The sequence below is a fragment of the Anoplophora glabripennis genome, unplaced genomic scaffold, assembly GCF_000390285.2.
Source record: "Anoplophora glabripennis isolate ALB-LARVAE unplaced genomic scaffold, Agla_2.0 scaffold123, whole genome shotgun sequence".
Lineage (NCBI taxonomy): Eukaryota > Metazoa > Arthropoda > Insecta > Coleoptera > Cerambycidae > Anoplophora > Anoplophora glabripennis.
Genome location: NW_019417073.1, coordinates 720,547 through 736,255, shown reverse-complemented (window position 1 = coordinate 736,255; position 15,709 = coordinate 720,547). Strand labels below are relative to the sequence as shown.

The 15,709-nt window shown below is 33.0% G+C and overlaps 1 protein-coding gene across 1 annotated transcript; it reads right to left on the bottom strand.

Annotated features, from left to right (window-relative positions):
- Positions 1-839: 839 nt before the first annotated feature.
- On the bottom strand, positions 840-13,390 carry LOC108903883 (serine/threonine-protein kinase ATR-like). The gene is made up of 10 exons (XM_018706224.1): positions 13,383-13,390; positions 10,725-10,881; positions 10,260-10,604; positions 9,904-10,181; positions 6,969-7,178; positions 6,677-6,906; positions 6,217-6,368; positions 5,948-6,107; positions 1,203-1,450; positions 840-1,081 (listed from the first exon to the last, which is right to left on the bottom strand). Exons 1-10 carry the CDS (start codon positions 13,388-13,390, stop codon positions 908-910), a joined length of 1,962 nt encoding a protein of 653 aa, XP_018561740.1. The 3' UTR covers positions 840-907.
- Between the last annotated feature and the right edge of the window lie 2,319 nt (positions 13,391-15,709).

The following is a 15,709-nucleotide window of genomic DNA, read 5'->3' as shown; positions in this document are numbered from 1 at the left end:
TTTTTTTTTGCGGCGATATCCAAACATTGCTTAACAAACTCACCATCTTTAAAAGGCCGACAAGTTTTCGCTATTATTCGAGATATTTCAAAGCTAACTTCAGTGGCTGTTTCAGCATCTTGAATTGGTTTTGTAAACATAGATTGCTGGCCTATTAGTTCCCGTTGTAAAGTGGAAATTCTTTGCGTTCGATTTTCGCCAGTTAATTTGGTAAAAGTTGGATGCTGGGTTTCATAGTGCCTTTTCACATTATATTCCTTCGGAATAGAAACACTACTCTTGCATATTAAACAGACAATTTTGTTATGCGATGAAATAAAAAAGTATTTTTCGGTCCAAATATCATGAAACTGTCGATTTTCATCTTCAACCTTACGACTACGTTTCTTACTGGGGCCTGGTTTATCCATATCAAAATTAATATTATATGTTACAGTCGGTAAAAGCCAAGTTCGAACGACGAAATATTTACTCGTCACAGATTACAGTTCTCAAACAGTATAACGTTCGCTTATCCGTAGTCAAAACTTAACTGCCCCGGTAGCCGGCGATGCGTCGTATTTATACGAGTTACCAAACATCGAGAAACATCCACTTTGTTCGGGGATCGACGTGTTTCGCGAATCTGTAATCTAGTTGATGCGACAGATCTCTAGTCTCGTAATAATATGCTTGGACCGGACCGCGGCGAGTAGAATACTTTTAAAATTCGTTGGCGGGCCGCATAAACATCGACAGCGGGCCGCGGTATGTGCATCCCTGCTTTAAAGGCACTGCTTGAACAAAACGTTTTAAAAAATTTTTTGTGACAAACTCTAGTAATTAATGATAAAGCAAGGAAATAAGAAAATACTTTATTTATCAAAATAACAGCCTTCTAAATATAACATACTTGTAAATATAACACTTATAAATAAGGGCCCCAGCCTATATACATTTGGCACAGATTGTCAACACTTATAGCTTCATTGATCAAATAATTTGTCTGTCCTTCTACTGAGAGGGGACAGACCACTGTTCGGTTCCTAGTTTTCACTTTGCCTTGCAACCTCAGTTCAATGTTTTTAATGTGGTCTACAGCCTGAAATTTGATAAATATGATGAAAACATCACACAAATTGTACCTTCCAACTAAAATATTTCAACAGAAGGCAAAATAACAGATGCAATACATGAAAACTAAACGTGAACAAGAATTTTACCTGTTCATTCGTTTTTTCGGAGTTGTGTACGCTTTGCAGCGGGGGCATATTTCGAGGCCAAGAAACCAAAGGATCGTATACAAACGGTGTGACAATCGACATTAAGGTGTTGGCATTACTTCGTAAGACTCGTAAGGTACAAGCGCACGATTTTCTAAATATTCCCTCCACTCCTAGGGGGCCCATAGCCGATACCATATTATGGGTCAGTCTGAAAGGAACCCGTTCAGGCCAATCGAACGCCTCTCCTAAAATAATTTAGAGCTAAAGTAACTGATTTTGCATCTATCTTTTGTGATCGATATATTTATCTTGAGAAATGCATTTTTTTTTTCGAAAACAAATGAATTAAATACTGACAATAGTGTTATATTTTTAGTGGCTGTCTATTTACTATTTTTTTATATACAGGCTATCCAAAAGTCCCGGTAAAGCAGAAAAACTTGTGATGCAGGCATTTTGGGAAAAAATGTTTTAGACAAAAGTGTAAGGATTTTTTCTTGGCTATCTGATGGTGACCTTGGATTTGACTTTGACCTTCAAGGTCATTTGAAGGTCAAGTTAAATTTTTTAATTGGGAACCCCTATTCTTTATTGTGGATTTGAAAAGAGCAGGAAATTTTACGTCCAAATTTGGTCTTGACCATGACTTTGAGAATGACCTTCAAAGTCAAATGTGGGTCAAGTTCCAAAAGTCCCGGTATGGCAGAAAAACTTTCGAATAATGCATTTTAGGAAAAAATGTTTCAAACAAAAGTGTAAGGATTTTCCCCTGGCTATCTGATGGTGACCTTGGATTTGACTTTGACCTTCAAGGTCATTTGAAGGTCAAGTTAAATTTTTTAATTGGGAACCCCTATTTTTTATTGTGGATTTGGAAAGAGCAGGAAATTTTACGTCCAAATTTGGTTTTGACCATGACTTTGAGGATGACTTTCAAAGTCAAATGTGGGTCGAGTTCCCAAAGTCCCGGTACGGCAGAAAAACTTTCGAAAAATGCATTTTAGGAAAAAATGTTTCAAACAAAGGTGTAAGGATTTTCCCCTGGCTATCTGATGGTGACCTTGGATTTGACTTTGACTGTCAAGGTCATTTGAAGGTCAAGTTAAGTTTTTTAAATAGGAACCCTTATTTTTTATTGCGGATTTGCAAAGAGCAGGAAATTTTACGTCTAACTATGACCTTGACCATGACCTTCAAGGTCAAATGTGGGTCGAGTTCCAAAAGTTTCGGTACGGCAGTACTCCCGATTAATTAACGCAAGGTAGCGTTTAGTCTCGACCAATTAAGGTAAGGTTGGTGTGTATACCCGACCAATTAAGGCAAGGTAGCATGTAGTCCCGACCAATTAAGGCAAGGTGGTGTGTATACCCGACCAAATAAGGCAAGGTAACGTGTAGCCATTTCTTAACTGTCCGGGATCGTTAGCCTTGCTGGCCGAGCTATCTCCTTGCCTTAACTGACTGGGATCACTAGCAACCCTACAATGAGTGAAATTTTTTTAAATTCTTGAAAAAATTTTAGATAAATATCAAGAAACCAATATGCCGGTGATCATTGACCTTAAGTTTCAATGTCAAGCCTAAGTCAATTTGAAAATATTAAATTGGAACATCCTATTTTTTATGCCAGCAAATTTTATGTCCAAATGTGGGGTCGGAGAATTTTTCTGGTGTACCTTTGCTAGTCATTTAAAGGTTAGTCATAACAATGTATTAAATTTCAAAACTGTCAAGAATAGTTTCAGATATTATTTTTATATCCATTATTTTTGTAAAAAAATTGTTAGATTCTGACATATTTGGCACTGTATCAGTTGCTGGTACAGAAAATGCATATAATCCATTTGATATTAAGTTGACCTTAGTTTGACCTTGGAAATTGGGAAAGAGATCAAGTTATCATATAATTCGTCATTCAAAATCTTAAAAATTTATTTGTTTGAATCATTGTGCTTTATCGATTGTTGGCGTATAAAAATAGTATGTTCAATTGAATATTTTCAAATTGACCTTGGTTTGACTTTGAAACACAAGATCAAATTGGACTGGACATCCAAGGTCAGTAGATTATTGGTTTCTTGATATCCTAAAACTTTTATATGAAACTTTTTTAACAGGTCTCTATCTTCAAAAGTTATCAGGGGGTTCAGAACTTTTTAAGATACCTCATATATATTTTCAGCTGTCCTCAAAATATGAACAGTTAAAAATCACTTTCCCGAAATTCTCGACTGGTATATGAAAAACACTTAAAAGTGTTTATTACAATTGAATCGGTGAGTTCGAAAACCGTACAAGTCCAAAATTGGACATTTTAAATGAAGATAGCTATATTGTATAAAATATGTATGTTCCCTCACCGAGTGAGCATGAAAATCATACAAAATACTTAACCGTTACTGACCAATGAGGTGGAGAACTATGCATGTCTGTATATCTCAAAATGAAGTTTTTGGACATGTACGGTTTTCGAACTTACCGATTCAATTTATCTAAAATAAAATTTATGACAATTTATAAACTTTTTTACAGAGTAGCTCAAAATTTGCATAACATCAATAACACAGCCCCACAAAAAAAAAGTATCGGATCTGGTATTCAGACCCATGTATTTCCATGTATTTTTTCCCGCTGAATCCGAATCTGCCTTCAGATTTGGCCTAATGGGTCTGAGTTTTCAGGAAAATTCAAAAAACAGGTCAAAAGTCACAAAAAACTTAATTTTCGATCGACGAAAGTTATAAAAAGTCAAATTATTCTACCAGCTCCTAGACGTATGATTTTTCACTCGTTTAATTCCAATTTGTCATCATAGAGTCAGACAAGCTGGTCCAATTTCATTCAAAAACAGAAAATTGATTAAAATGCTTAAAAATGCCATTTTCATGGCATAATTCGTGTTTCAGAGTTCTAGATCCATCTTTTTATCCACCCACCCATTTATGAATTCATACATCTTTCTATCCAGTCGTTCATGCATGAACACGTATATTTATCCATATCCACCTGTACCACTTATAAAACCCACCCATCCACCCATCTATCCATCTACTTTTTGTGTTGAGAGATGAGGTAACAGCCTAGAAGATTGAGAATGTAATAAAACTACTATGTAATATGTAATAGAATACTCTACTTTCTAAACAAAAGAAAACGATATCTACAAATCATTCTTATTTTTGTTGCTATAACGTGTTCTCTTTTCTTCAAAGGATCTATGCAAAGGGTTACGCTTTCGTTTAGTCTTTCTATTTTTCGTTTCTCTTTTTAACAACCAACAAAAATCGGCCATCATGTTGTGATCCCATCTTCCTTGATATCGCTGTTCTAACGAGCGTTCAAATAAAAACATGGTCAAGTTTGTTCTGAAAATTTGGACGTAGGGCGTAGCGTATAGCAAATGAACTTAAACGTCATCTGTCAAAGCGCTGTATCGCCGCTTTGTTATTGAAACTGGCAGCTGCTATACAGCTCGTTGAGAAATGAGGTTAAGTTGGTCGCTATAAGCTACGCCCTACGTCCAATGTGTCAGAGCCAACTTCGACCACGTTTTTATTTGAACGCTCGTTATAACCTTCATATCCTGATGAGATCGTTCACCTTGTTCTTCGCTATAATCTCTACGATCTTCAGGAAACCAATCCAGATGTGAATGAAGGAAGTGCAACTTGTAGTCCATCAAACATCCCAGGTCTTGGAAGTCTTTTATCATTTTCGATACTATTTCTTCGCATTTAGGACTCTTGTTGTTTCCTAAAAAAATTGTCGCTACAACTTTGAAACTACTCCAAGCACTCTTCTCAACGCTACTTATTGTTGTGATGAATGTTGCATCCTTGAACAATGTCCGAATCTGAGGTCCATTGAATACACCTTCTTTCAATTTCGCCTCAGAAATATTCGGAAATTTTCGTCCTTTATATATATAGGGTGAAAACTTGTTGGTTGTTAAAAAGAGAAAGGAAAAATAGAGGGACTAAACGAAAACGTAACCCTTTGCATATATCCTTTGAGGAAATGAGAACACGTTATAGAAACAAAAATAAGAATGATTTGTAGATATTGTTTTGTTTTGTTTAGAAAGTAGAGTATTCTACAAGTTTTATTGCATTCTCAATCTTCTAGTCTGTTATCACATCTCTCAGCACAAAATGTAGATGGATAGATGTGTGGATGGGTGGGTTTTATAGGTGGGACAGGTGGATGGATAAATATGCGTGTTCATGCATGAACGACTGGATAGAAAGATGTATGAATTCATAAATGGGTGGGTGGATAAAAAAATGGATCCAGAACTCTGAAACACGAATTGCCATGAAAATGGCGTTTTTAAGCATTTTGATCTATTTTCCGTTTTTGAACGAAATTGGACCAGCTTGTCTGACTCTATGTTGATAAATTGGAATTAAACGAGTGAAAAATCATACGTCTAGTGAGCTGGTAGAATAATTTGACTTTTTATAACTTTCGTTGATCGTAAATGACATTTTTTGTGAATTTTCACCTGTTTTTTTAATTTTCTCGAAAACTCAGACCCATTGGGCCAAATCTGAAGGCAGATTCGGATTCAGCGGAAAAAAATACATGGAAATACATGGGTCTGAATACCAGATCTGATACTTTTTTTTTGTGAGGCTGTGTAACGTTTGTAAATTGTAGAATCTGGTGCACAAAGTAACATTAGATACGTTCATTTCGAAGAAATCATTTTCAGTACACTGCAAAAATTTTGCTCGTACTGACCTTTGTTAAACAAACAATTGAAATCAACATGTACAGAATCCCCACAAGTAGCGTCTAACAGGATATTCTCGCCATGTCGGTCGCCCAGTCCCAAAATGTAACCCGCCATGGACATGACGGCAGTCGTACGAATGTATGCTGTTCTGGCAGTTAACCAGCTCTGAAAGATTCATAAACATTTTAAACACAATTTTTTTGGTTTTATTAATTTTATTAATTTCTTAAGCAAATGAAAGAATTTATATTTGATTAACAATTTAAAATTATACCTGGGCATCGGGAAATGTCTTTCTAAACCACTCTCCTAAAACGGGAGGGTGACGGGGTAATAACTTTTTAGTAAACACGTCTCTCTTTTTTTCTAAAGGATCGCGAATGTGACAACATGCCTCCTTCAATTCCTTAGCTTTCATGGCTGAACCTAAAAATAGTTATTTTTCATTGTAGGTCACCTTTGTATTCAAGACTGGAAAGTTTTTTCACGAACGCCAAGAAAAAAACATTCGAGAATACAAACAGCTTCACAATTATATATCAAACCATATTTTTCTGAAACAGAATAAAGGTTTAACTAAAAATAGTTATACCAAAATATTAATTCATAGAAAAATAATAAGGTTATGTAACTCTGTCAATATTCCCTTTTGGAAAGAGTTATACATCAACTGGTACCAACATTTTTATGCATAGAACAGTTTTTATTCTCGGCATTCGTACTGAGAAAACTACCTCTTTGCTTATATAACGTAATAAGTATTGGCCTAAGACCAACAAGATCTGGAACCCATTCTATAAGCCCACATTCCTCGTTAAGCGGCGCCACCGAATATAACCTAATATTCAGTCTTCTTTGCCTGGCCTCGGGTTCACGAGCCAATAAATGGTTTACGATATCGTTGAATTCCATGAGCCTGAAGTCCTTTCGTAGATCGTCTTTCGGCTTCAACATATAGATGTACCTGTAACGGTCAATATAATAATACGAATGATAAGGGTACGAGTTTAGTAAAACGAAAGTTACCCTTTTCCATCTGATCCTTTTAATGTGATTTTCCTAGGCCTTTGAAGACTTTGTAATATAGTGACTTCGTCTTCTATACCTACGATATGCACGTAATGGTTAGGGAACGGGTTGTGCTGGCTACTTTTAAAATCTGGGTTTGGAAGGATCAGTTTTCTAAATTTTTGTGTTGGCATCATTATTTCACTAAAATCGTCCTTTTGCAACAGTCTAAAAATACAGAAAAAATTTACACTGGAAGTATATTTAAGAATAAAAGATAGATTCACAAATGTTTCGTTTTAACTACAAATGGCGCTAAAAATTTATTACTTTCATTCTAGTTTTAGAAAAAAATTGTTACATTATTTTTGCCCATAGTCAAGTATACAGGGTGTCCCGAAATTCATGCAACAAAATTTATGTTGTATGAGAACCACTAAATTTGGTACACAGGGGTTTTATGGCATGTGGAAACTCACAGTGCTACGTTTTTTGGCAGGGAACCCCCTTAAGACAATTTTTCGTGGCCCCCCTTGTCTTTGGAGCCAAAAAAATTTGGTCGCATATTTAAATTTCTTAAAAATTACCAGTCCACTAGAAAGCCATTAAATTTGGAAACATTTTGTCTTTATACTTTTTTCGTAAAACGCAATGTTTTTGAGAAAAATGTTAAAATGTGATTGAATGCATATCGTGATTCGCCATTTTCCTCAAAAACATTGCGTTTTACGAAACAAATATCAAGAGACAAGAAAGTTTCTAAAATTCAATGGCTTTCTAGCTAACTAATAATTTTAAAAAAATCTAATTTGTGACCAAATTTTTCTGGTTCCAAAGACAAGGGGGCCCACTAAAAAGTGTCTTAAGGGCGTTTCTCGACAAAAAGCGTAGCACTGTGAGATTCCACATGTCATAAAACCCCTGTGTACCAAATTTAGTGATTCTCGTACAACATGGTTTTGAAATATAAAAAATACTCAGGGGGCCGTAACTGTAACTCCTAAAGAGGGGGCCAGTTGGCAAAAAGAAAAAATACAGGTGCCCTAAATTTGTCTTAAGAATCTATGACCAAATTTTGTTGCATGAATTTCGGGACCACCGGTATACAACAATGGTGTTTAGTACCAAAGCATGCATTTATTTTTAGTCATGGCCAATTTCAACCTTTTTTAATCAAAAAACAAAAAAAACCGCTGAACCCCCTGAACTTTTTTATTTTTTGAGATAAGTGTGAAGAACTATATATTTTTGGAGTACATGAAACACTCTTTATTTAACCTTAACTAGGCTATGACTATTATTAACTTAACTTAACTTACAAAAAATGTCAACATTTAGAAAAAAATCCAAACTGTAGCCGTTGCAGTGATGGGACAAAATATTAACAATTTAATTATTTGGTTATAATCCAAAAAGTAAAAAAACATCAAAAATCTATTCTAACCTAAAGATTTCCCTCTAAACAGTGCCAATATTTGCAAAAATTGGATGTACTCTACAATACATATAGTAGGATCGTATTCGATGCAAAGTAGTGCAAAAAAATGTCAGTCTTTTATCAAAGGAAAATCTTGTCATCATTTTTAGGACACGTAAGATGAACCATTTCAAATTTAAAATGAAATTGAATGTGAAATCTGGAATACCACATTATACGCATTGTGTAGGTACTAGCCATAGTGGTCGGTTATACATCAAATACTAAAATAAAGCAGAGACTGCCTCCAAAAAACAGAGGTAAAATGTAATACATATGTGGAATTTAAAAAACAAATTGGATTTATAATAAATTAAATTTAAAATAAATACTTTACGAGAATGAAGGCATTTTTGTAGGAACAGGGGTGCCAGACGTGAACTGATCTCTTCATCCCTTCATAATGCATAAAGAAATTATTCAATTTCTAATCCCCTTAAAACCGTACTGCACTGGATCCTTTAATAGGCAATGATTTATTACTTTGCATCAAATATGATCCTACTATAGGTATTGGGAGTAACGACATCCATTGTTGTTAAATCTCATCTTTTGTAATTCCTACATATCTTCGTTCATAAAATTGCACAGAAATTTAACAAGGCATACCCACAACACTGAAATAAATATTTTATAAGGACTTACACTTCACTAAATATCGCTTTAAATTTTACTATGGAATTAAATGTAATAAAACACAACACTACACTATACAAATTCTATTTCGATTCTAGTGAAAACTAATACTTCACACAGAAAATCACAAAAATTATCTACTCCATTTACTTGTGTAAACCTATAAACTGAAAATTAAATTTAATATAATGAAGCAGTGACATATTTGACTATTTCTGTTTCGTAGAATTAATTTTGACCATTTGTTTTTTTGTCATCATATCACGTCAGATGGATTGATATTATGAATTCACCTAAAAATAGGTCAAATCAGAAATTATTGACACTGAGATTCACAAACTAAACACGCTGCTTTACAAAATACTATCAAAAGACTTTATAATAAAAAATTTGAAAAATTATTATTTTAAGACATAATTTAGTGTTACTTACAATTAATAAAGTATGCCTATATTTTCTTAATGTTCCAACTTTAAAATAACATGTAAAATCATGCAAAAGCAATCTGTTTTTCTATTAGAGTTTTACTCTCTGCTGATAGTTAATTTCATACAGTTGAATTAGAAAAGTAAAAGTAAGCAACACTGATAAGTGCGCTTATACAACTGAGTACAGGAGTGGCCCAGTGACGGCATAGACAAGGGTTATATGCAGTTTAAAAAATGAATTATAACTGGATTACCCAAAAAATAATTTCAGATTAATATTCTGGGGAACACATATTATTACCCCTAAAATACTGTCTCCACTTAAATTTATACAGTTATATATTTATATAAAAAAATAATAATGAATTCCTAAATTCCTCTATGCAGAGGACTTGGAAATTAAAGTACATACCTAGGAAGCGATCTTAACAAGGAACTAACTTTAGTTGAGTTAACGTCGGTAGGAATCTCCTTGTTACAAAGTTCGATCAGTTTTTCTGCTAGACTGGTAAAGTCCTTAACCAGCCTGACCATCGTGTTAGTTTTAAGACGTGGGTCGCATAAAATGTCAGCACATCTTTTTGATCTAAAAGTGTAACTCGACTTTATGACTGAAATAATCATCCACAGACTTTGTTGGGGGTATTGTTGAAGGAGCTTTATTATGATCGATTTCAGTTCCATGTAAACCTTAAACGAAGAAATTTAAGACATTCTGATTGAGGCTGGAAAGTGTTTAACAATAAATAAAAATTGTGTGAAATTTACCTCTCTTTGAGGATGGCATATTCTTGACACGAGTTGTGAAAAAGCTGTCAAGAACGCAAAAGCTGGAAGTCTTTCCAAGAAAGAATCTATCAATTTGGTCATTTTAAGTAACGTGTTCTTCCTCTCGTCTTTGATGCTACTTATAGTAACATCGAGAAGTCTCGTGCCGTAGTCGAACCAAATTGACAGTAGCCGAGGCATTGACTGGTACACATAGTTAGAACCGTACTGTAGGGATTTTCCGAAATAGTGGATCATACGAAGTTGAATTTCACTGCCTTTAGCATCGCGATCTTCCTCGCTATAATTCTGGAATATTTTGTCGTAGTACTGCGCTAGACAAACCTGAAAGTTATTTTGTAAAATTAAGTTATTTTTTTATAATATTTACAGTAAAGTTAGTATTTGATATTTCGTAATAGAAATTTAACTTACAAAATTTTTAAATTATAAAAAGAGACGTACCAAACTTTTCTCCCATTCTTTGTATGCATCCACTGCTTCTCTATAGTTCTGAAGATTTACTTCAACATCGACATTAGAAATGGTGTCATTGTATGTTGCTATTAGCAATTTTGCTTCTGCACATATTTTCCTATAAGTGATGTTTAAAAATTTGTAACTTTCAAATGATCATAAAATATTATTTTTTTTACATAAGGGATATTCAATTTTTGTGCATAAAAGCCATCAACATAAGTTCAAATGTTTTTTATTAAATAAACCCTACAACTATAACTTTCTCAAAGTTGTTAATCTTAAGCTTATGATTTTTTTAAATGCTAATTTCCAAAAATTATATTAGCATTTTTTTTTTGTGAATCTAATAATTAAATATTACTCTACATACCTATTTCTGCAATGATCTGTTTTAAAATTTTATATACTAATTTAAAAATGTAACCGTTCTTGGTATATTTTCATTTATTTCAATTAATTTATGATTTCATACTTTATTCTTGCCTAAAAAGGTGCATTTTTTTTCCTTGCACAACCTTTAATAATAATAAAAAACACAGTAGACAAGTCAAGTCACATTGAATAACATTGTATTAGTAGATTTCACATAAAAAAAGTAGTTAATAAAAGCAAATTCTTAGGATCTGCAATTTGAGGAAGTTAACTTCCAAATATGCATTCTTAAGGCTAGTAATCAATTTTAGCATTTCTGTCTTCTGATTAATATTAATGCATTATGTTTATGTTTATGTTTATGTTTAATGTTTATGTTTAATGTGGCTAACTTTAAAATACATACACATACATAACTTTTACACGTCAATCATGTAGGAACCTAAGTATAAAAAAATAATACTTGTTAAATCTTATTTAACGTTGTATCTTAGGTGTTAGGCCTACTTTTAGAAAACAGATAAAACAATTACAGTATATTAAAATTAACACTAAGAAGAAAAAAAAGAAACAAAANTGTGTGTGTGTGTCTGTGTGTGTGTGTCTGTGTGTGTGTGTGTCTGTGTGTGTCTGTGTGTGTGTGTCTGTGTGTGTGTGTCGTTGTCTTCGTTTTTTGATCCTGGTGGCTGTCTCTGAAACAGAAAAGGTTAGCGGGCAGGGGGGATGTCGTTGGGGTGGTCACCCAGGGTCAAAATGTTGGTGTCTAGGTCTTTTGTGTTTGTCGGGTACGTAGTCAACGGCTTGCCTGAGGAGGGGATTGTCATGTCTAGTACCGGGGGCGGCCACAAGTAACGCCTGAATCGAACCGTCACCACCGAAAATCATAACCAAGTAAAGTTCGTTACACACTAGAGATTTATAAACTATAAGTAACATTTTTTTGCTTAAAATATCTCTTGGTAGAATCTAAAAATCAGTTTTCGAATGTTCGTTGTTAATTTATTTATATGCTGTTCCCATTTAGTGTTTTTGTCAATAACGACACCTAAATATTTTATGGAATATACTTCGTTTATTCATCATTCTGTATTAATCCTATCAAAATTGGGCCTATTTTTTTTGTTTATTGAAAATGCTATGTACTTAGATTTACTAGCATTTAGAGATACCTGATGTCCATCTAACCATATTTTAATAGCAGTTATGCCACGTTCTATTTCTTTTTTAACTATATCCCAGGTATCACCAGAGAAAATGACTACAGTATCATCTGCATATGACAGTATTTTACCACTAGTATTTAAGAACAACAAAGAATTCAAATATATTATAAAAAGTATGGGCCCTAATACAGTGCCTTGTGGCACACCTATTTTAACTTGCTGGGGATCACTAATGGCCGGTTTCTCAAGTAGTAGATATCTATTAAATAAACTTATCGATTCCATAAAGTGGAGATATCCCATGAATTCGGTTTCTGAATCATTCGATAATGCTTATCTATTGCATAAGTTATCGAACGCATATCCAAAGAAAAATTGCAAGATATCTGTTCAATAAACATTAGCGCACGCGCGCCGCGATTTAGCTTTTGCTTGTTTACATCTTTATTGTAAGACTTAACCCAACTTTTTTGATATTTTCGTGACGATTACTTTGTGCAATGGAAAATTCTGATTCATCTACCTCTTCAGATGAAGAATATTTAAATATAGTCAGATATCTCGAACGGCCAAGACGTTATCGCGAAAGAGAAGACCAGTATGAAAAATACAACGACTCAGAATTTCGAGAGAGGTTTCGTTTAACGAAAGGACCTGTAAATTTACTGATAGATTTAATAGGAGATAGTATTCAAGTATCTAGTACTAGAACAAATTCGCCATCAGTATTAGAAAAGGTTTTAATAACTCCATTTTTATTCAAAAGGTTTGTATATATTTTTATTTAGTTAATGTGATGTGATATCATTAGGTACTGAACTTTTTTATATAAAGAACAATTTGTTGATTATTCCAGGAAGTTTTCAAATTTTGATAGGGGATGACTGCAACATCCACAAAACAAGTGTTTGTAGAGTCAAACAAAATGTAACGGAGGCGATAGCAAGACTTCGTCCACAATTTGTGCAAATGCCTCAAAATGAAAATGACCACCACCAGTTTTATATGTTTATTTCTGAAAATAGGTTCAAATAGAAATAAATATACAGATGTAATACTAAAATTATATTTAATTATTGAAACAATTATATTTAATAATTTTACTAACCTTGTCATGATACATATTTTTCCTTGATTTTTTCTTAATGCAATCATATAAAGCGTGCAGCTGTTTTTCAGTTCTAATTTCACTTTGGCAAGTAGAATTAAATTGTCTGGCTATTGATACCCATGCTCCATTTTTTAGCTTAACGTTTGAGGCATCAGTTTTTTTATTTTCCACAATATGCAAATAATTTTGCACAATTTCGAACAAAACGTTTTTGTCAAAGTCGCTGAAATTGCGTGCACGTTTTATATTTTCTTTATTTTCCATTTTACTCTGTTGACATTATAAAGAAACTCAAAACTCGAACAGGTAGGTATGTAAATACACGATAAATGTAAATTGTGGTTATGTGGTTATCAACTTTATTAGAGCGATAGTGGCGCCATCTACAATTATTTCTTGAAAGTGTTCTTTCATAAATCGGATCTGCAACACTTGTGCAATTTGCTAGCTCCCTCGATGATTATTGCAGATACTAAGATATCCATTCAACTGTTATGTATTCAACAAAATTTGGAAGGCATGCGTTTAGAAACCAATATAAAGTTATCGGTGTGATAAATTTATCTACTCGATAGTTATCGAATGGATTGCGCCAAATGTTGAGAAACCAGCCATAAGACAATTATTAACTCTAACATATTGCATTCGATCAGTTAAATAACTAGTAAAAAGCTTTAGCATATTTCCTCGAATTCCGTAACTATGCAGCACATTAAGAAGCTTATCATGAGGCACTGTATCAAATGCCTTAGCCAAGTCTAAAAAAACTGCAGCACACTTTCTACTAGAATCCAAACTATATGTGATTTCCTTAACTACTTCATACATTGCATCATCTGTACTTTTACCTTCCAAAAAACCAAACTGCTGTGGACTCAATATATTGTTATTTTTAAGAAAACTTACAAGCCTAGTTTTAAGGCATTTCTCAAAAATTTTTCCAAAATTATTTATCAAGCTAATAGGCTTGTAATTGGATATTCTTGTATTATCACCATTTTTAAATATAGGAGTAATGATAGAGCTTTTAAATTGAGAAGGCACAATACCAGTAGCAAAAATTTATTATGTGTAATAGGCTGAACTATTTGCTTGTGAGATGACTTTATAAGTTCGGCAGTAATTGCATCCATACCTGGAGCCGATTTTTTTTTTAAAGAATTTATTTGCAATGTTATTTTATTTTCTGTAACAGGCGTTAAAAACAATGAATTATTAATTGCTGGTATTTGAGAAGAAAAGTCATCAGGTATCTTTATATTGTTACCAATGTTAGCAAAATATTCATTACAGTAGTTCGACATATCTTTATTGTTATCATAAGATTGACCATTTTCATTGACAATATTAAAAGAACATGCATTATTTTTAAATTTTTCGTTGGTAGCTTCAGATATTACTTGATAAATTTTTTTCATATTGTTTTGATTAAGTAAAATAATATCTTTATAATACTCATGCTTACATTTTTTAACAGCTTATTCAAATTATTTCTATATGTTTTGTACTCTTATCTCCAAATCCTAAGAATAATTATTTGTCAGTCTTTTTTTCATTTTATCTCTAATTATTATTGACTTAGACCAACTGTAATCCAAGGTTTGATTTTCTTAGACACTAATATTAGTTGTTTTGGTATAAGTACTCTGAGATACAATTTTTAAATATGTTTCAGTAAATATATTAGTAGCAAGTTGAGAATTATTTAATTGCAAAACATGATTCCAACTTTCATTTTTAATCAAATTAATGAATTTATTAATATTAATTTTTTTAGTATTAGTTTGCTTGATTGTGTCACAACTTATAGAATCTTTACTAAAATGTATCATGACAGCATAATGATCAGTAACGGAGCATCAGTATAAAGGAGTAAATTTTAAAACTATTGACACCCTGATTACGTTTTACAAAAATATGATCAAGGCATGAAGTAGATTCTTTTGTAGTTCTAGTTGGAGATTGAATGTAGGGCACAAATCCATGTTTAGCTAACATTGACACATAATTGTTCACATACTCATTTTCTTCTAATATATTGATATTATCATCACCTACAATGAGTTGAAAACAGGCACCAACTTTATTTAAGTCTAAATAGTCATCAATATCCTTGATAAAAGCAAGTATATTAGTTGGAATGGGTCTATATAATGCAATTATCCTAAAAAGGACACTATCAATATTGATTTCCATAATACTCAGTGTTACCCCACTTATTTCCAACTTTGTATTATGGATTGAAGTTTCAAGACCCTTTTTTGCAATAATTATAACTCCATCATTTTTATTAAAATCCGCATGATTGTAAAAGGTATTATAAC

Coding starts and splice junctions, on each gene's coding strand:
- LOC108903883 (XM_018706224.1), bottom strand. Junction 7,179..9,903: donor TTGTTAAGATCGCTTCCTAG/GTATGTACTTTA, acceptor CTGTATTTTTAG/ACTGTTGCAAAAGGACGATT. Junction 6,108..6,216: donor AGACATTTCCCGATGCCCAG/GTATAATTTTAA, acceptor TGAATCTTTCAG/AGCTGGTTAACTGCCAGAAC.